Source organism: Ambystoma mexicanum, chromosome 3q (genome assembly GCF_040938575.1).
Source record: "Ambystoma mexicanum isolate Mex_15411 chromosome 3q, UKY_AmexF1_1, whole genome shotgun sequence".
In the NCBI taxonomy this organism is placed as follows: domain Eukaryota; kingdom Metazoa; phylum Chordata; class Amphibia; order Caudata; family Ambystomatidae; genus Ambystoma; species Ambystoma mexicanum.
Window position 1 is genome coordinate 813,568,777 of NC_090926.1, and position 21,385 is coordinate 813,590,161.

The 21,385-nt window shown below is 47.0% G+C and overlaps 1 protein-coding gene across 1 annotated transcript in view; it reads left to right on the forward strand.

The window, feature by feature from the left end:
* Positions 1–21,385, forward strand: part of SPAG9 (sperm associated antigen 9) — a 2,727,931-nt gene that overhangs the window by 501,857 nt on the left and 2,204,689 nt on the right. Inside the window, exon 7 of the mRNA XM_069654919.1 lies at positions 3,981–4,080. Within this exon, the coding sequence (XP_069511020.1) occupies positions 3,981–4,080 (100 nt within the window). The remainder of the gene's footprint in view (positions 1–3,980; positions 4,081–21,385) is intronic.

The following is a 21,385-nucleotide window of genomic DNA, read 5'->3' on the forward strand; positions in this document are numbered from 1 at the left end:
CTGTCGGTGGACCAGTGCGGGAGGATTACCTGGGCAGGGGGTCCTTTGGGATTGCTGGAGGAATGCCCTCGGGAGAGACGCGTATCCTCCTCTTTATGACACACCCCTACCCAACACTTCCTCCACCTTGATAGGTTGTTGTAAGTCCAGTCCCGTTAACCCCTCCCCAATTCCATCCTGTACCAAGACGAGAGGGAGGTATACAAGAACAAGGAAAAGGGCATTACACATATTACCCTGTCATTTCCAACAAGGTGATTGTCCCCCTTTTTCTGACAGCAAGTTACCCATTTTTTTCCACCATCGCTAGAAAACACTGACTCCCATAATTCCTCCCCAGTGCATTTTCCAGAAACCACTGGAACGAGAAAGAAGAGGTCAAGAGCAATGAGGATTACCTACAGGAACATATGTACCAGGGATTCGTATGAGCGGTCGCCATTCTGTCCCATTAACGACGCCAGGCGAGGTCAGGCCTCCCTTTTCAGTCATTTCCACCTGTGACCTGATGAGCCTCCCAGACAGTATAAAATACAGCACACAGGCACACTCTGAGCGAGCTGGGGATGTCGAATGGAGCACAGACGCCAGGATTTAAATTCGAGCTGGAGAGACCATGGGAAGGCCTGGGGGACCAAAGACTGCCTAATTGCTGGCCCTGTGAGTACAGGGGAGGCTGTAGTGTGGCGAGGGAGTGCCAGCACCAGGGAGCCAAAACCAGGGGCATCTGGGCGTTTCCTGGCAGTGCCCATACCAGAGCTCCACCCCTGGGCAAAACAGGGAAGCCCAGGCCTTTGAGGGGCAGGTGGTAGGACCCTGACATCAACAAATATCCCCTTGAACTCCTGTAGCTCCAAAAACACAGGAATGCAATTTTTGGGAGCTAGTGCAGTGGGAGTGAGAAAAGGAAAAGTGATCTTGCAAATTAAGAGGGGTCCGAGCCTGACTGACGGAGAGCCGGGAGAGGACAAGAAAGGAATGCACAGAGCTGGTGTGTTGGCGAGCGACATGAAAGATTGGTGTTTTAAGCAAAGATTGAAGTTGCAAATATCACAGAATTGAAGGCTGCACATGTGTGTATGAGATGCGAAGGAAGGCAAACTTGTGGTGAACTGTGAATTATCGATAGCTGTGAAACCAGCGATACGGAGTAGCGGAGTGGTCTGGCGAAAGCAACTACCCTCTACTCTATTCATCCACTCTACTCTTTGACCCCTACAACTTATCCAGAACAGGACTGCAAGACTTGTCCTTGGCCTCAACCCCAGGGATCAGATCTTGCCGGCTCTGAAATTTCTTCACTGGCTCCCCGTGGCTGCAAGGATCAAGTTAAAGACCCTCTGTATTGTGCACAGGCTTTCTGGGGCCTGGGAGCGCTCTACCTCCAACTTAATCTTCCTTTTTGAGCTCTCCGCTCATCCACCTCCAACTCAGAGGGTGAGACGATAATCCAAGCAGAGAGTTAGGAGCAGATCTAGCTCCTCGGCTGGGGCTTCTCTCTGGAACAACCTCCCTGCCTCTCTCAAACTTGTCTCAAATAACACAAGAGTGCGAGTTGAAAGAAAAGTCAAAGTGGTCCAGCCGAAGTCTATAGCAAAAGCCACGCACATTCAGAAGACTTCGACATAAGGAAAAGGTTCGAGCCCGACTGAGGGAGACTGGAACAGTGAGAAGTTAGGTGAAGGGGAACCCCTTAAGGATGTGGATTAAACTTGGGGAATGGAACCCCTGCAAGTGTTGTTTGAAAGGTCTGAGCTTCACTGAGGGAGACCTACGTAAACTTTTTGTTGAACTGTGTTTTGAAAGCTGGAACAAGAGACTTTAATGTGGAAGGCCAGAAGGGCCTCGATCCAGGTTTTGAACTGTCTTTGTATTGAAAACTTAGACAGTGCGTCATCCTGTCTCCAGGGGCTGCCTTACTCCGTGCTGTCCAACGTGGGGAGGAGAGCTGACTCGGTCATCTTGATCCTTTGTTAAAACACTGTTTTTCCTTTACATACACCTTTTCCCATGCATCAATTTATGGTAATCGTATAAGGGCAGGCAATAGGCTATTTTGTTTTGACTGACACAACTAGGACGTTTTATTGTATTATTTGATGGTAGAGCGTGCTCCTATCTTTAGAGATAGGGCCAGATTGTATCCAACCCTTTTGCTCAATAAACACCCTTGAACACAATATCACTTGTGTCTCTCTTCACTTGTGATACCATGCCTCTTACACGGATTAAACAGCCTGTCAAACGAAAGTAACAATACAAGCGAGCTTCAATGTCATAATTTCACTGTGATTGAAACCTCTCGACATCCATAGAATTCAGGCACTTTTCCAAGAGCTTCCTTGACACAACTCAAACACTGAGGGAACTCCAGCCGTGAGTCTTGCACAGGACAGCCCAGGAGAGGGGGAGAGGGCAATTGTAGGTGGTGGACAGGCCAGGTGAAGGCTTGGTCTGGCCCCCTAATCCCAAAGTGATGCCATGTGCAGCCAATCCAAACCTTTCCCCTATCACAAGACACAAGTGCAGACCCACTTGCAGAGTCCAAACCATCGAGAGGTGGGTGTGCACTATAAGGAACAGGCCCCAATCTGTCAGTGTGGGTTGGAGTAGCAGGAGGCTCCAATCGGCAGTGGCTTGGACTGGAGAGAAATGGAAGAAGTAGATGTTGGAGAGACTGAGAAGGTTGGAGATATGGCAGCAGTGCAGGAGAGAGACACGTGCTTGAAAGAGGAAGTGATACATCTAAGGGTGCAGGAACATGCAGCAACATCCACTGGAGAAGGTGGAATTCAGGGAGAGGTGTCAAGGCCCCACATGAGTTGTCATGACTTTGGCGGCCACAAGGGAGTCCTAAAAGGTTGCCTCATCAGGTGGCAATTGATGGAGAGGAAGAAATGCCACACGCTGAAGGTATTACATAAGATGTGAAAGTGGTAAGATCAAGCAAAGGCGATAGACTGGAGGATATGACGCCAAGGTAGAAGGCGACTTGAGGTGATCACGGCAATTGGTGAAGGCATCACATGTAAGTTTGTGATAGCAAAAGAGGTGAATAATGGGGTAACATCCAATGGTGAAGATGGGACTGAGGAAAAGGTGAAGATGCTCTCTTAGTGGTGGGAAGTAGTGGGAGGGACATAGTATGGTGGACTTCCTGCCAGCTGCTTCACTGACAATTATGGTGGCAAGACGGCATCACTCCGGCCTGGCAAACGCTGTTTGAACTTTGAGGACTAGAAAAAACATTTAAGAGCGCAGGAAGCCTGAGAACCAGGTAAACTAGAAGGTTGCCGCAGGTGTCTTCCGGTGGTGATGGGGGAGGGAGCAAACGCCCTCATAAAAACCAGGGTGAAGCATCTGGATACTTTATTATGGGAAGTTCTGGTTTATAATTTGGAAACCCAATCTTGTAACTAAATCCCTTTGATGAAGGTGTTGAAGTCAGAATATTGTCTTTGTGTCCTTCTTGGTCCCAGGTAACACTGTGGCAGCAGATACAACAGTACCCATGTCGTTTTCTTTCTCTCTCAGGCTAGATGGTGGTGTTAACCTACACTAAGCACCCTTATGTGATCAGTCTCCACCTACTTCATATGATGTATCGGTTCTGACATAGACCTTGCCCATATTTTGGACCTCCGACCTGCCAAAGGTCACGTTAACAAGACATTATGCCTAAAATAGAAAAATAAAAGTTGAAAGCCCTGGAAGTGATGCATTTTCTTAGAATACCCTTTTGTTAAGCTTTCTCGAGATCTATGGCCATGCATTTCATCCTGGTGACCAGGACACCTACGTAGGGTATTGATTCTAAGGTCTCCAAACAAAGTGATTATTTTCAAAAACTGTAGGTTTTGGTTCTGTTATAGCAGGTTTGTAAAATGCTCCTTACAATATTGTTAAAATTGCTAGCAATATTTAAAGGCAGCTAAACAAATGTGTTGGTTTGTTTATAATTTTTGATTTTCTTCCTTAAGATTTGGGCGGCAATGATGATAAATCAGAAGTTCAAGCTATTATTGAATCCACCCCAGAGCTGGATATGGACAGGCACATTGGTGGACAACTATCAACAAGGTACTAAAAAGGAGCAAACAGAAACCATTTTGTTTATCAACATGTTCCCCAATTCTCCAAAACAATGTAGCTGTTATCCTTTCATATTTAAAGAGCAAGATAACTCCACAAACTTTCTCTAAAGAGGCTTTCGCAGCATTGCACATGTTCTAAAACAATGAATATAACTAAACATCCATATTTTGAACAATCCCCTAAAATAAGTTTTACCCAGATGTTGAATTGTATTCCCATCTTTAATACTTGTCCTTATTTATTTCTCAGTTGTCCTCTTTCAGCCTGTGTTCTCAAGTTTTTTCAATTTGTTTTTTCATCTTTCATGGCTCGTTTGTTATTGTATCTGTATCTTGCACTGTATTTCTAAGACCAAAACTTTATTAATGTACTTTTATGAGCATTGCAGTGTTACTATAAGGCACATTTTGTTTGTAGCTGCCTTGCGATTGTTAGGGGAGTAGTGTCAACACTGGTTGCACACGGTCAGTGCTTCAGTGTCGCATCAGTGTACCAATCCCTCGGGATTTGCTGGCGATGGGGGCGGCGATGGGGCCGGTGGGGAATGTGTAGCCTCTCTAAGTGGCAGCTGCTAACGTTTGGCTTGCAGATTGACCATCATGCTTAAGCTGTTGAGTCGATGCTGTTGTGTCACAACTGTTCTGTTGCTGTGATGCTCTGTTCCCCTGTTTCTGTACCTCCTGGCAATCCTACAAAGTTTGTGCAACTTTCTGTTATGATTCCCGGTGTGTCCCTTTCTTTCCACACCTGTCTACTACCTGTCTTCATGTCCCGGCCTTCTGTCTGCAGGCTCAGTGGTTGTCCAGTCTATTTAAGCCCATCTACTCTACCATCCATCAGTCATTGCTGAAGCCATCTCGTCATATTTCTTTTTCCTCTACCAGGGTTTTTTCTCCCTCTTCAGGCGTTTCACTGGGTTCACACATCCTATGCCTGTTTCCTTGTGTGCTGATACTCTGATCCTGTTGACACTTCCTCTCTTGCGCCTGCTATAAACTGTCATGGCTGCGCTGCATAGCTGTATCCCTCTTCTGGTCTGTTGGGGATTGTGCTTACTGGACACCGGCATTGATGTTTATCAAATGGAGAATCAGCCCAATGGTCCCACAAAATGGGCACCTGGTTTTAATGGCTCCCGACTCCTCTCACCACGAAGGTGCCACCCTCTGATTAGCATGGTGTGACAACGGTGCAAGCACTGGCAGGGGAAGCTTTGAGCAGAGATTCCTTCATAAGATTGACACAGCCGGATCACGGACTTAAGTGGCTAGAGATACAGGTGGCAGTATGGAAATGAGGTGCAAGGATATCCCGTAGAGGCTATAGGTAAATCACAGGATGAAGGAACAGATGAACAGGCAGTACACCCACAGTTAGGCAAGAGTAGAAGCTAGAAGGAAACAAACTGGCAGGCCCAATAGGACACAAGAGGGAGAACATAAGGGATGCCGGGAAGGGGACGGAAACAGGTGATTGAAGGGGCGAGGAAGTGGCCAAGAAACGTGGCCAGGAGTATCAAAGAACTACTGACTTGGAGCGTGTTAGAATCTGCTTCATTTAGTTTTGCATCTTTAATTAGTACTTTGGCCATGGGGATGCAGCCTAGGGCTTGCCATGTGCTTGCCGTGGCAACCTTGGATGCTCTCTACACAGTAAATTCGCAGAACCAAGTATCCGAGCCCCAATGCATGCGTGGGTGGATAAACATGGCGGCACCCAGTGGATTTGCGCGATGGTACCCTGCATGCTGAATACCCTGCAGTAATGATCTTCCTAACCTAGACACCAGCGGGTGTAGGAAGAATGACCCAACAAGGCATATAAGGAGACGCGTGTCTTGTGGGACAGGGAAACTTACGTGATCTGGAATGTGGAATGGGGTGTGAGAGAGTGCATGGTCTGGGGGCGTATGGCAGCACCAAGAGCCTTCACAAACAGGTGAGCGGTGCAATTGTTGTGCCTGCTATTAGTTCATCCATATTTGACACACTTGCAATGCAGAATAAAAAGAATGCTTTTTACACTTTTGAACAAATATAGTATGCATTTTTTGCTGTTTAAGCTTTAGCTGCAGAAGTAGTGTCCTTGAAGGTGGAGAATGCTACCTTGTGGCTAGTGTTGGATTACTTGAGGCCCCTGGATCAGATCTCCCCTGGGACAATTCGCTCCTGACAAATTTGGCTGAAAACAAAAGAAATGACATGCCAGAGCCGATGCAGGTATGTGGAACCAGAAGAGCGAAATAGAGGGTGGAGCTATGGTTTATGTAGGTATTGTGATGCGGTTTCCCATTTTGTTGTGCAATTGTCCTCCAGTGCCTCCCTAACGATCGTGAATGGATGATATCTGACCCTGAATGTGCCCAAGTTTCAAGAAGGGACGATTCGTAGCCCAACCCTTACGTAGCAGAAGGAGAATCCACAAGAGCATTGTTAATTTTTAAAGTAACATTCTGCCTAGAAGGCAGAAGCCCCATTGTAAAACCTGCATTTGTAGCGAGTGTTGCGGCTGGAATATTCATAGTTGAACACTGGGCTTGTTTACATCAAATACACCCAAAATATAAGAAAGTGGTGCAACCAGTGGAAGAAATCGGTGGCAGGTCATTGTCTTTAGGACCTGTAACCGAACAGACTCCCCTGATGAATACCAACCATAGAGAAGAAGTGTTTTATGATTTGATATGGACAGCACATTTCCCCATCATACTGGGCATTCCATGACTCGGGCAACACAATTGTAATATTGCATGGAACACTATCGTTCCTCCAGCTATGGAAGAGTCTCTCTCCTCGAATCCCTCTCCACGGCTCATCTGCAGCATGAATATAGCTCACGTACCATGAGATTTTTAGTTTATTTGGCTATATTGTTCATTGGCCTCCTTCCTGCCTACTGAGGTTATGAAATGCCTTCTCTCATATCTCATGCTGCCCCTCCCCCCCTCACTGTCTGCATCCTCTGTTGCCTGAAAGTCTTTTGGGCAGATGTGATGAACAGTGGTTGTCCGAGATTGGCTGTTTGAATGATGCAGATCCTTACCATGGTGACACTCCTTGGAACACTCCTTCCTCAATCCTGTGGGGATCTGCACTGTGGAATTCTACATCTTTCGTCATTTGGGTCTTCAACTGGAACCTGACTGGAACCAATTCCGCTGCACCGTGACTGACCTATAGGGGCCAAAAATGTCCTGTGTGCCTTTCTAAAAGATTCTCTCCCCAACAGATTCCGTAACACCTACAGCGGTCTCTTAAAGAAACAGAGTCAGAAGTTAAGTCAACCTGCATGTTTCTGTCTCCCCCTGTTCTCTGTACAGTTGCATTGAGCACACAGTCCTGACCAAAAACCCACTCTGACTGAACTTTTATCTAACTTTGAGATGCTACCTTCTCTGGATTTGTGAGTTTAATTTGTTAAGATGTATTTGCTAAATCAACCATGGCTGAAGGATTTTGGGAGGTACCCTATTTATGGTAAATGGGGAAGACACTTAGAGGTTAGCCAAACACAATCAAGGTAAGGCAGGCGAGCAGTCAAGATTTAGGCCCTCATTAAGAGCATGCCGGTCTGGAAAAATGTGCTGGTAACAACGGTTACCGGCCCCTTGTCCGGACCGGCAGACGCTGAGTCTGCCGGTAGGGACAGTGTACTACCGGCAGTCCTGACCTGCCGATAGTTCAGACACCCTACCGGCAGAAGAATCACTGAAGCACCGGCACCATTAGCAATAATGCTGGTGCTTCACTGTTCCTGGGACTCCATGGGAATGGGAACTTACTGTTCCGCTGTCGCCCGTGATATCCCGCTATTACCGGGATATCGGGTGGCATAAACAGTAAGCCGAGGTTGCCGGTACCAGCGGCCTACCCACAACCTCGTAATGGGAGCCTTTGTCTCAGGAAAAGTGTGAAAGTGGTCTAGGGCTACAATGAGTCTACACAAAGCAACACCAATAGTTCAAGTTAGACAGTAAGTATATACGAATAACATTATTTATTAGGCCTTTAGTTCCACACTAAGCATATAAAAATCACAGGTAAGTATTGTTGCACAAAACCATATTTTGAATGGATTGTGTCCTCCCACGTATTCCTCATCTATGATGGTCGTATCTCGCCAGCTTCACTGCTTCGGAAAATGTTTTCGGTAGTGGGCGTTGTGCACAAGGTCGTGGTGTCAATGTCCCTCGAGGGCCGCCCTGACGTGTGAACGTCACCAGTAGTATAAATAGCTTGTGCCGCGCCCATTGTCTTCAGTTCTGTTTTCACATTATAATTCGAGGAAACTTCCAAGCGTGCCTCAGACTGTAAGCTCTTCGTAAATCAGGTAAATTGTACAGCGGGGTAGGTTGGGGGGGGGGGGTGTGCGGCACTCTCGACCCGACACCAAAAAGTCGAAGGCTTCGACCTGGGAATCGAGTCGATCCCCGGTTCCATCGAAGAAACAAAAAAAGTGGAGTTTATCGACGTCTTCATTGACGCCGATTGCTTCGACGCCTAAGTCAAAGGCATCTCCATCGAAGAAACCGAAAAAATCTACAAACCTGTACCGAGGTCTGACATTCAAATTTGGTTCTAGAGAAGTTCCTGAAGAACTAATTGACCCTGAGTCGAGCTTGAAAGACCTCTGCGACTCCCTCTGCTCTGCCAGTGGTCTAGATAAGTCACCAGAGTTGGAGTTTACAAAACCTGACCCTTCAGAACGTGCCTTCAGGGTACAGGAACCTTATGAACAAGGTGACTGAATTCATGGGTTGGAGCAGGGCCTCACCAACCTTCAAGCAGGAGGATATGACCGACATCCTGAATCAGGGTCCACAAAAAGACCCAGTTCTACCCTTCCATAGGGCCATACAAAGGAAGGTAGAAGCTAACTGGGAGACTCCTGAGGCTGGTTCAGCTATTAATAGGAGCTTTACTGTAAGGTATAGACTATCTTCCAGTGACCCTGATTATCTCTGGAAACCCCCTACACCTGAGAGTCTAGTGATCCAGGCTGCGACTGCTTCCCGACAGTCAGCCTATCCCTCTATTCCCCCAGATAGAGAGGATAAGAAAGTCGATCCATGGGCCCGCAACGTGTTTACTTCGGGCAGTATGGCTCTAAAATCCACGCATGTCACCTGTACCCTAGCAAGGTTTACCCATACCCTGTGGGACTGTATTAAAGGGGCGGCTGAACATATTCCAGAAGACGAAGCAAGGGAAGGCTTTCTGAATATAATTAAGGATGGCAAGGAGGCGATTGGGGGAGTGTCTCCATGCAGGGCTGGGTACTGCTGACAAGCATCAGCAGATCCATGGCTGCAAGCACAGTACTGCGCAGATTTGCGTGATTAAGAAAGTCGGACTTTGCACCGGACGTGTAACAACTTCTCAACATACCTCTCGACGGCTCGAAGTTGTTCGCCAGCTGTTACGCTCACCTGGTATCCACGGGGCCACCACCCAGCCCTGGTTGGATGATTTGCACTCTCGAACCCTCTCCCGGTCCCTTGGTAAGGCATCTGGTTTAAGATGGTTCTGCAATATAGGAGAGCTGGATTTAATACCAGATTATCTTTGTTTTCCCACCTCCCTTGGCCTCAACTCCTTCCTCCCCCTTGGGCCCTCTCCTCACCTTAATATTGTAGAAGGTTGATTCTCCGTCCTGCTCCTCGTGGCAGGGGCGCGTAGATGTGGGGGGGCGAGCAGCGACCAAGTTACTTCACTGGTGCAAGCCCCCCCTGTGGGAATCCAGGCCTGCTGTGACTCTGTAGGTTTGCTGCTTTACATTCTTTATATGCAGTTTTTATGTTCCTCTTAGTTCGAATAATGTCTTGCTTCTTTCCTTTTAGGTATGGAAAGGTATTTTGGAGTTGTCATGCAGTTTGTAGATGGGCATGGGCCGGTAGGCGAAAGCGCGGTGTGCGTGATGCTGTCCGGTGAGTGATGCGCAGCGCTGTTTCGCCTTTTATATTGCTAACCTGTGTCTTTTCCTCGCCGAGCGCCGTAATGTTCCAGCAATGATACTGACCAGGAGATGACTACCCAGGTAAGAATTGTGTGGCTTTCTTCATTCGGAAGGAGTGAGTAAACGCTTACTAATGCTGTCTTTCTTTCCCCTTTCTTTAGGTTATGGTATTCCAGGAAGCATGCAGTGCCGGAAGATGGAGTTCGTACCTTCAGGTGAGTGGAACTGAAGTCGGCGATGGATTGAAGACAGGGTACTGTTCCAGGTAAGTTTCGTAGTGTTCTTTCTCTCTCTGCAGGTCCTTGGTTTCAGGTAAACTGGCATCAAAGAACTGGACACGGTGAGCGTTACACTGCCCACAGCAGAATAACGCAGAGCATGTTCTGCTGTTTGGGTGTGGTTTAAATAGTCTCAGGTAAAGTAGTCCAGGTAAAGTAGTCCCAGGCCAGCAACACCCAAAAGACTAGACTGCATAGCTCAGTTCCTTTTAACTGAGCTATGTGTGTGCCTCCATGTTGGCTGAACCCCCCAAGTTAGAAAATCCCATTCTTATGTTGGTCTACATGGTGGTTATGAGCCTGGTGACTGGACTGACTCCAAGAGAGTCTTGGATGAGGTTTTAAGGCCTTTGACCTGGCCCTAACTGGAAGGCTGACTTTCCAGTGAGGGCCAGGGGCAAGGGTCATGACAGCAGCAAGGCAGACAAAAGCTTGGAGAAGCTGCAGACCTCCAGGGCGGCGGCTAAATCCCTTAGCGCCTCTATTCGGCAACCTCAGCAACCTTATTTGGGCTCATCTTCCTGGAAAGGTTGTTCTTTTCGTTACTACTCCTCCTTTGGTAGAGGAAAAGACAGGCTGTACAGAAAGGACAAAGGAAATTGCCTTGTGGTGGACGAGGTAACAGTGCTAAATCAGCCTCAGCAGTGGCCTCTTTACCCTCAGCCGCTGCTGCAGCCGCCTCCACACCACTCGGAGGCCTTAGCCCACAAGACACCGGTGGGAGGCAGAATCTCTCAGCATCTGAGCGAATGGCGGGGCATTACTTGAGATGATTGGGCACTGGAAACAGTATCCCAAGGTTACTGCCTTCCTTTTCTGAAGACTCCTCAGGATCATCCACCGGGACCCAGCTCTGTCAAAATTCCAGATCCACTCCTTGTGCAGGAGATGTTAACCCTGCTAGAGGAAGGTGCAATAGAACATGTACCTGTAGCAGAGAGGAACAAGGGTTGGTATTCCCCTTATTTTCTCATTCCCAAGAAGGACGGAGGACTGAGACCTGTCTTGGACTTAAGAAACTTGAACAAGTTCCTCAGGAAGGACAAGTTCAAGATGGTGACACTTTCTCAGATCCTTCAGGCTCTCCAACTTCAAGACTGGTTGCTATCATTGGACCTTCAGGATGCTTACTTTCATGTGCCAATGCATCTCAGCCACAGAGTACCTGAGGTTTGCGGTTGGTGACTCTCATTATCAGTTTCAAGTTCTGCCATTCGGGCTAACCTCCGCCAAGGGTTTTCACCAAACTGATGGCAGTGGTGGCAGCAAGTCTCAGGAGAGGGGGGATTCATGTCTACCCCTACCTGGACGATTGGTTAATCAGGTCTCATTAACTTGAACAGGCCCAGGAACATCTGAGGATCACCTGCCACTTCCTTCAGACTGGGCTAATCCCTCAATAATAAGAAGTCCCATTTGAAACCTTTCCAAAGACTCCAGATCATCGGTGCAGTCTTGGATACTTCCTCGGGCAAAGCCTCGCCTCCCAAGGTGAGAGCTCAACACATTCTGCAGATAAGGAATATGTGGGAGGCAACATCCAGTCGAAAGAAGTTACAGTTGGTAAGTAGCTTGTTCTTCTCTCTCACACACCTGTCCCCAAGGAATCTGTCAGGGTGGATCCAGCATCTGTCAAATTCATTCTTTGTGACCCTACTCCTCCTTAAATGCCAGATGAATGAGCGGTTAAATGATGGCCTGCGAAAATTGTCTGGACTCTGCCAAATTGAATACTGATTTTTTCCGCAGTTAAAGGTCCAGGAATCAGTCAGTTAAAATGTGAAAAAAATATTCCCAACTCAGTTGTGTAACTGGTAAGGCCTGTGTTACTTGTGACTTCTTACCAAATACAACTTCACTGGTTCATGCTCCACCCACGTCTCATTATCTATCTGCTTATACCATAACCAATGATCCAACAGCCAAACCCAGATTCTGTACCAAAGAACCCAAAGCACTTGCACTTTCCCCACTCAGTCTACTTCTTCTATAGGGTTATCCACATGCACTGATTATATGGCTTCCATTTCATGCTAGAGTAGAGTTGTCATCATCTATGGGTTGAAATTACACAATTTAACTGCATGAACCTTGTGGCACGTTTTTCCGATTTTGCGAGGTTACCTTTGAAGATCTAGCATTTTGAATCAAGGTATGATGATCAGATTTCCTAGTTATGCTTGGTACAATGCTGGTGCAAGGATGTCTGCCGCCCTTGGCCTAAAGTAATTTGACCACTACCAACTCCATGTGTAAGGAAGGCATGGTATCAACAGTAAGACAGACACAAGTGACCACGGTTCAAGGGTATTTATTGAACTTCAACAAGAGTGTTATAAACACCTATGTAGTCCTAAGTCTACAGATGGGAGCAGCCTACGACCATCAAATAATAATAATGGAGTCTCGTCAAAATAAAACGGCCGATACTAAAAGAAACTATTGCCAATCCTTACCTTGTTCATGAAAAAAGAAAGAAGTTTTCGCAAATGATATGTCGGGATGTTCAGGCCATTGGCCTTCCTTCCCCACATTTTCAGCATGGGACAAGGCGGTTCTCTCGTGGAAAGCACACACTCTGGCTTCTTCGGCACGAGGATACAGTTCTGTTAACAGCATCAAGGCCTTCTGTGCCCAAGTCTCCTGATTTACCAAAACAAAACGCAATGTACGTTTCCTTTTATAAGTACTCGATTCAGGTGATTCACCCTAGATTCAGCCCTCAGCCAGGCTCAACTGCCTTTTGTATCAGTTGTTGCTGTGGATCCCCCTCTTCCGGGCTCGGATCCCCTTTTTACGATGTTATGATAAGTTATTTATAACGCGCTTAATACCCAGTGGTCTCGAAGCGCGGATCCGCGGTTCAAACCTATGTTGCTCCGTGTCGTCTTGCTTCCATGGCGAGCACATTGCCCCTGAGCCATCATCCCAAGACGATTCCTTCAGAGAATATTCTTTCTCGGGTGACTCAGTTTATCCCGGATCCCCCTAAACCAGGCTCAGTCCAATTTCTGTTCACATTCCACTATTGAAGACTTTCGAATGTGTACAGGGTTTTGGTTAACCCGTTGCAGGACCACTTTGACCTCAAAATTCCCTTTTCACAGTGGCCAACCAGTTGGATACCTAACAGAGACATTCGAATGAGCACCACTCTGTCTACGGTATCTTTCTTGGCCTCCAAGGTTCAGTCACGCCTCTGGTTTTCAATTATGTTCACGTTGCCAGTCCCATACGTTTCACACACTATTCTCTTTAGATTTCTTCATACATTGTTGCCGCTTGCAACCTTGGTCTTAACACAGGCTGGTCTGGTATCAGTCTCTCCGTTCACCGGCTGTGCTGTATTTACTGGTGCTGCTTTGTTGTAGTTGCAAAGGACAGAAGCATGGCGGGAAACGCTCCTTCCTGCCTTGGTTATCGACGCGGGAGAGCCCTGGGTACTTCCAGCACACAATGCATTTTTCTTCAGCTTTAGTGCCAGGTCTTAGGTTTCTTAGTTTCCAAAGTTCACGAAAGTAATGATCTGAAAAGATCAAGGACATGAAAGTACTCACTCCCCACAATACCAAAGAAATTCAGAATAAAGGGCACATCCCAGTAGGGAATGAGACCACAAGAAATGATTGCGAGTTGTCAAAGATTTATGAGGTTCAACATCCAGAGAACTCTGCTGCCTCTGACAGTGCTCTGGCAAACAATACAATACAATGTGTTTTTAAAAGGTTACAGCGTCATCGGTGATGATTTCTACACAGCCAGCAAGTTACAATATCATTTGTTAGAAGGGAGGTGCACATATAGTTCTTTATGGGCCGGCTCCACGTGATTAGCCGATGACTTGGCGGGAGGTTAGACATCACGTGATTCGGCCGGTCCGTGCGAGGTGAAGGTTAGGCCAGGTCAGAGAGGCGGCTGGACCTCACTAGCTAATCTATACACCTATTCTAAACATGCAATAAACATTGAGCATCACTATACTTTTGAATACATCTTAGAGGCTTATAAGTTGTACATACATAACTGCATCGTCTCACATTGGGTCCTTCATAAGGTGAAGGGTGTGGGGGTCTTGACTTCTGTGATGACCTGGGAACTGGGCTGGTCTGGCACATCAGAGCGAGACGGAGTGGAGTGACACATGTTAGTTTAGGAAAAAATATTTTATTACTCGATATATCTGAGGTAAAGCTAAGAGTTCATATCCTCAAACTTGAGTGCAAAGTATGGCAAAAAAGTGCGGCAAATCCAACGGCGTAGGTACATCACTGTTCCGAACTGGAGATTGGATTCTGTGGCTGTATGATGATGGTTCAACCTGGGAGAGGTTAACTGTACGTATTCTGTTGTCCTGTGATGTTATTTTTAATAGTTCCCGTAGGTCACAGGAAAGCAGAGAAATTTCTGCGGTTGGAAATGCACAGATAAAAGGGCCAGAAGGCCGGGGTGATGAGGTGAAGCTCAAGTAAAAAGGCACACTCTTTTCATCTGGGTGCGCGCAGGAATAGTTGTTATGTGGCAATATCTTATCCCTTTCCGTATAGATATTTGATATTGGTCATGAGAGCCCTCATGACCTGTGGGGTCGACCGGTTTCGATGGCACTCGTAATTGGGGCCATATTCATCAGGACCATAATTCAGCGGAGGGAAGATCAATCCGAGAGTTTCAGAAATGTCTGAAAGCGGGGCCAGGTTACTCCTCTGTGCACAATGAGGCGTCTGACTCGCTCGGTGCTGCTGCTCGAAATGTACGCGCTCATTTCGAGCAGCAGCACCGAGCGAGTCAGACGCCTCATCGACAGACGCCTCCACGATAAGACACAGAGCCACCAGCCAGTCTACATCAGAACAACCTCCTCCAGCACACATTGTGCACAGAGGAGTAACCTGGCCCCGCTTTCAGACATTTCTGAAACTCTCGGATTCATCTTCCCTCCGCTGAATTATGGTCCTGACCAATATCAACCGTTGGATTTGCCGCACTTTTTTGCCATACTTTGCACTCAAGTTTGAGGATATGAACTCTTAGCTTTACCTCAGATATATCGAGTAATAAAATATTTTTTCCTATAAAACCGTTGTTTTTGTGTTACCACGTCCAATCTCCTTTTAACGGTTAAAAGGAAACCAACGGCTTGTCCGTGCTCTCTCTTTTTTGCCTTCTCCGCAACAACGTAACCCTGTTTGTTGTTACATGTTAGTTTAGAACATGATATACTGTGACAAGGGTCTGGGTTTATTGGGGGCACTCTGGGGTGGTCAGCACAGTGGGGGCACACTTTTGTTACATCAAGAGAATACCTTAGGAGGGCACAGGGTTACACAAGCAGTCATTTTCCACCAGCAAGGGTGAGGGGTGCAGGAGCAGTTTTGTGGAGATGGATAAGCTACAAGTCCTGCTTTAGACCGGTTCCCACACAGGACAGTGATCTCAGAGGAAGAGTGCTACGATACATAGTTTTTATTGTATCAGTTAGCTTCAGCACATCCGTGAGAAAGGGACTTGGGCCGTGCAGAAAAGGTGGGGGCGGTTAGTGCTCGCTGGGCGCAGCGCTGCAGAGGGGAGAGGAGACTTGGTAATGCCGAATTGTGGCCTAGTCCAAAGATGGAGTCGAGGGCACACACAATGGAAGCGAAGTGTATCCTGCAATAGCCCCAGTTATGCTAATGTTAGCATAAGGGCAATGGGGATGTCCCCCGCTAGTGCACGAGCAAGTGGTCCATAATGTGCAGAATGTGCAAGGGGGGGCCCAAACGACCCCTCGCTCCCACACTTTTCCCCCCTTTCGTTACATCTAAAGTAACAAACTAATCCTTACGGATATTTTCATTTGATAGTACTCTGCTTCTTGCACTGCTTCATCCCATGCTGGTTTGCCTTTAATTGGCATCCAGGCCCTACACACACTTAGTAGAGTCTGGCCTCTTCTAGCATATTCATCAGGTGTGCAGGTCATATATATTCCCCTGTCCCCATCCGAATCTACCCAGACCTCTCTATACCATTGTAGTTCCGGTGGTTCCTTGATTGTGGTATGATATAAGTTATCCACCCTGTCCCCATGCTGATGATATACGGCTGTTAGGCGATACTTGGGGGGATTTCACTGTCCGGTTTGTAATTTAACATCTTTTAAATTTGCTACCATTGTCGGTTTGCCCATTGTTACCACCATCATTGTGGAACTATACATTGATTTTGAGCAACATCGAATTCCGACCTGGCACACACAGAAAAATAGCAGCACAAAAACATTGAACGGGACAAAAATGTTCATCATCACACTGAGCCAAGACTGTATCCAATTGAAGATGTCGTCAAACCAGTCGCTTGGCTCTATTCCTCCTTCCTTCCGCATTCTTTCCCCCAGACTATGCCCAGCCGAGATGACGTGGGAGAGGGTCCCATTGTCTGCGTCTTCAGAAGGTACGAATGTGCAGCAGGCACTCATGATTTTTTGGCAAACACCGCTGTCCATTGCTGTGAGGAGATCCAGCACGTACCGGTTCTGCATTCTCTTCAACTGCAGGGCACAGAGTTCCACTCTGATCACGTTGAATCCTTCTTCAGTGTTGTTGGCCAGTTGGATCAGCTCCCAGTGGACGATCTGTAGCCATTTGGCGTTTACTCGCGCCTTGAGTCCTGGTGTTAGGAGGGAAGCAAAAAACGTCTCAGCAGAGTTGAAAAGTTTATATTTATCTGGAATGTCGGACAGGAGCTCAGATGATTGGCTCAAAATATAGTTGGATGACCTTATTTTGCAGGACACTGTCTTGCAGCTTGTTTTCAGACAGAATGTTGTGTGTGGAGGGTTCTGTTGTTGCTGGCTGAGATGCTGCCGATGTGCCAGCCTAACCTCTCCCCCCTTGGATATTACTTTCTGGAATCACCATTAGTGCCGAATGCAGTGTGGCCATGGCACAGGTACCTCTCCATGATGGTGGAAGATGCAGGTATGTTTGCTTGTCACATACCCAATACGTGTCCACGAGTGCTGCTGTACCCTTTTTCACGTCTGGGATAATGATTGTTTTGTTGCATTTTCTGTTCGAGCCCATTTGCACCTTTCCTTCGCCATGGAAACAAAGTTCATGTTCAATTTCTTTGTGTTTTGATGGGTTTCTCGAGAGCTGTAACCCATGTGAGATTTGCGATGTGTTGGGACCAGACCGGAGTGCATGTCTCTTTGACCCATTGAAAGTTCTCCTCAGTAAGTCCTTGCAACGCCTCTGCCTTGTACGGGATCGTCTCGTCATGCCATTTGTTTTCTGTGAACCGTGTCCCTCTGATAACAAAAAATGGTTCTTTCATGCAAATCACTCCTTGCGGCTTACTCGTGCAGGTTTTTTCATTCTGCAGCATTTTCTATTGTAACTGTGTGCGACTGGAAGGTGCTTTCAATCCTACACAATACTAGATGAACTAAACATTGGGCATCCGACAAGTGCACTTCTTGAGGTATAAGGAGTTTGGGTGTGCCGGAGACATGAGCATTAAGAGAGCAGATATTACAGCTCTCATTCGTTGCTTGTTTGGCTGTTGCACTCATGTCTGAGTACCATTTGTTTGATCTATCCGGGTGGCGGGGATCTTCAATCTCATCTAATCCCAGGCCATGGTATGCAACATAGCTTTTCCCTCCCGCCCCCCTTTTTCGCCGCCCGCCCCCCCCCCCCCCCCCCCCCTTCACTGTTATCTATAATTTTCACTCTCCGGTACTTTATGGGAAAGACATCTGCCCATGTTGTATCGCTTAGTTCACTAGCAGCTTGCCAAGACTGTGGTACTGAGGGGGTCTTGGGTAATTGGGGTATCAGGGTTAAAGTGCATTACAGTGCCATGTGAGGTAGGTTCTGTGGTTGCATGTGCATTTTATATGCCAGGTACGGCTCACCGAACCAGGAATAATCACCATCATATTCGTTAGTCTCATTATCTTTGTCGAAACCCATAGCAGCAAGTGAACAAACAGGGGTTTTGATAGTTCGTTTTTTATACAGCGTTGCGAGATTATCATTTACAGAACCATTATGCTTCCAAATTGTTGTAACTCCAGTCCATATGAGGCTTGATCCTTCTCGTATTAGGTTTACCCCACTCCCCCCTCTTTTATATCCCTAATTATGAAAGTAAATGTCCAGTATAGGCCAACACAAAATAACATCACGGAAAATACTATTGCTGCAAACACTAATCCACATTCTTAGTTGTAGTATTCATTGATTCTATTTTCTACTCTATCTACATTTGATTCGTTGTTAGTGAGGGCCCTCCTGTCCGTCATATTTCCACCTGAAGGGGCGATAGTTAAGTACACCAAAAATACCATTTTTCTATACACATTTTCTCATTCATTTTTCTATATTTTATACTATTATCTTGTATTTAGAATATAGCAAGTATCAGTAGGAAGAGATAAGCAATTAAAATGATATACAATAATATCGGAGACACCACGTGGGAGTTACACTGTGCACTTCATCTTTTTTCTCAAAACTCTTTTATATACATTTTGTCATTTTTTCACTTTATTTCTCTTTATGCATTTTCTCTCCTTAGTCATTTTCATTTTTTCCTTCTTTACTGCCCAGTTTTATTTTTCATCTTTCTTCTTTAATCTAGGGTACTGCAGCATTTGTGTTTTCCTGTTGTTCATTTGTGGGCGTTGTACTATCGCGTGCTCTCCTCACATCTGAGAGATGCACCCAGTACTTCAGCCCCTTCACCTTTACTACTGTAGGAGTGCAGTAAATCACTTTATATGGCCGTGAAATCGCGGGGAGTTCCATCTCCGCACGAAACTACGCACACATTTTCTCCTGGCATTAACTGTCCTGTGGGGCTATCCTGTGCTGGTGGTGGTGTATCGGTTTCATTATTCCGTGTGAATGCAGGTGCTATTTGCCTTGCTATACTTCGTACTGCACATGTCAGTTGGGTAAGGTATTCCTTAAATTCATTCCCTAGCACTTTGGCAGCTCTGTGCGCGTCTGATGCTCTTCTTACTGGTGAGAATGGCGTATATATGCGCTGTCCCGTCACTATTTTTTGCGGGCCCAAATGATGGTCCTTACTTGGTTGCATTCTGAGTTGGAACAGTGCTATGGGCAAGCAATATACCCAGTTCTTTTTTTTAAAACTTCTTTTTATTAATTTCAGCATGAGATACAAATCAACAAGAAGAAACAACATCGGCCCCAAACGTTCCCCCTCCCCCCCTCCAACTCCGGTCGTAGCTCCAATCAACCCTCCATACCCATTAAGGCCCAACCCAACCCTCAGCCATGAATGTCCAACAGTTTCAATCTTTGGGGGCGCCATTGCTCCCTAAACTCCCCTTTCAAGTAATCCAGCGCTTCGCCCCAGTCGGCTGCAAATCTCCCCAATTGTCCATCCACCGCGTACGTGGCCCATTCCAAGGAGACTATGTCCCACATTTTCCTTAACCAGTCCTGCTCCGTAGGGATCAATGAGCTCTTCCATTTGTCTGCTATTGCTGCTAGGGTGAAGACCACTTTAACTTTAACACTTCCTCTTCTTTCCCCTTCCTCCCCCCGCTCCCTCTTCCCCAGACTGATCTCCCTGGGGTCCTGACTGCCTCTCGACCCCAGAGCCAGAGACTGGGTATCCCCAATCGCACTCCAGAAGGGTCTAATACGCGGGCAGTCCCACCATATATGAGCAGCCGTCCCCTCTTCCCCACAGCCCCTCCAGCAGGTCCATGCAGTTGTCGGGTACATTACATGCAATCTGGATGGTGTGTAATGCCAGCCATAGAGAAGCTTGTACCATGCTTCCTGTAATTGGGCCGCTTTAGCCAACTTGGGGATTGTCCTCCATGACCTCTCCCAATCCTCTTTCCATACCTATCCCCGTTTGACGCTCCCATTCCCTCATATACGGCCAGGTGACCTTCGGGCCCGCGCTCTCTAGCATTTTATATAAATCCGAAATTAGACCTCTAGAACCATCGTGGGGCATAAGAAACCGTGCAAATTGTGTGAAGTCGCGTGTGGCAGCTTTTCTGACCTCAACTGATATGACCTAGTGCCTAATTTGAAAATATCTCTTTCCCCCTCACCTACTCCGAAGTCACGCTTGCATTCCTCAAATGTTTTCACTTTCTGGCTATGGAACATATCTCTCAGCGCCCTACAGCCCCCGCTTCCCACGGCCGAAAAGCTCCCCTCTCTAGCCCCGGCGTGAAATCCCCGTTGTTGAAAATTGGTGTAAATGGGGACGGGAAGGACAAGATCCCTTTTTTCTCCTCCGCCCTGTCCCAGGTGGCCACCAAGCCCTTTGTTATATCGCTCAAGTAGATATGCTGCGGTCTCAACCTCTTAGGAAGCCATAATACCTCTCCCAAGTGATGTCGAGCTACCGCTCTATCCATTTTTACCCAATGCTTCTCATACCCCTCCGCAAACCACTCCCTTATTACCCAGAGAATTGCAGCCTCATGATAGCGCCTAAAGTCCGGCAAAGCCAATCCCCCCGCCTTTTAGAAGCCATAAGAAGGCGCCAAGACAGACGCGGCTTCCTACCTGCCCAGATAAAGTCTTTTACCATTCTGTCCAATTCCGTAAAGAAGCTCGCCAGGATGGCCAACGGGATAGCCTGAAACAAATAAAGTATGCGGGGTAAAATCACCATTTTAAGGACTGCCCCCCACTCCCTAACCAAGAGATCCTAAGCGCGCTCCACCTCTTCAGATCCTTCTTAATTGTTATTAGCATGGGGGAGTAGTTTGCCCCGTACCAACCACCTAGAGAAGGGGTTATCTTAATCCCCAAATACGGTATCCCTCCCGGACTCCATTTAAACGGGGAAAATGCTCTTAACTCCCTTGCCTCCTCCTCCTCTAGAGATAAGTTCATCAATTCGGACTTCTGCCAATTAACCCGTAGATCTGATGCCTTCCCAAATTTGGTCAACTCTTCTATGCTCGCCCTGATGAACTCCCGCGGTTGTGTTAGTGTAAGCAGCATGTCATCTGTGAAAGCAGCCACTTTGTGCTGGTACCCTCCGAACGGTATACCCTGAATCTTATCTGT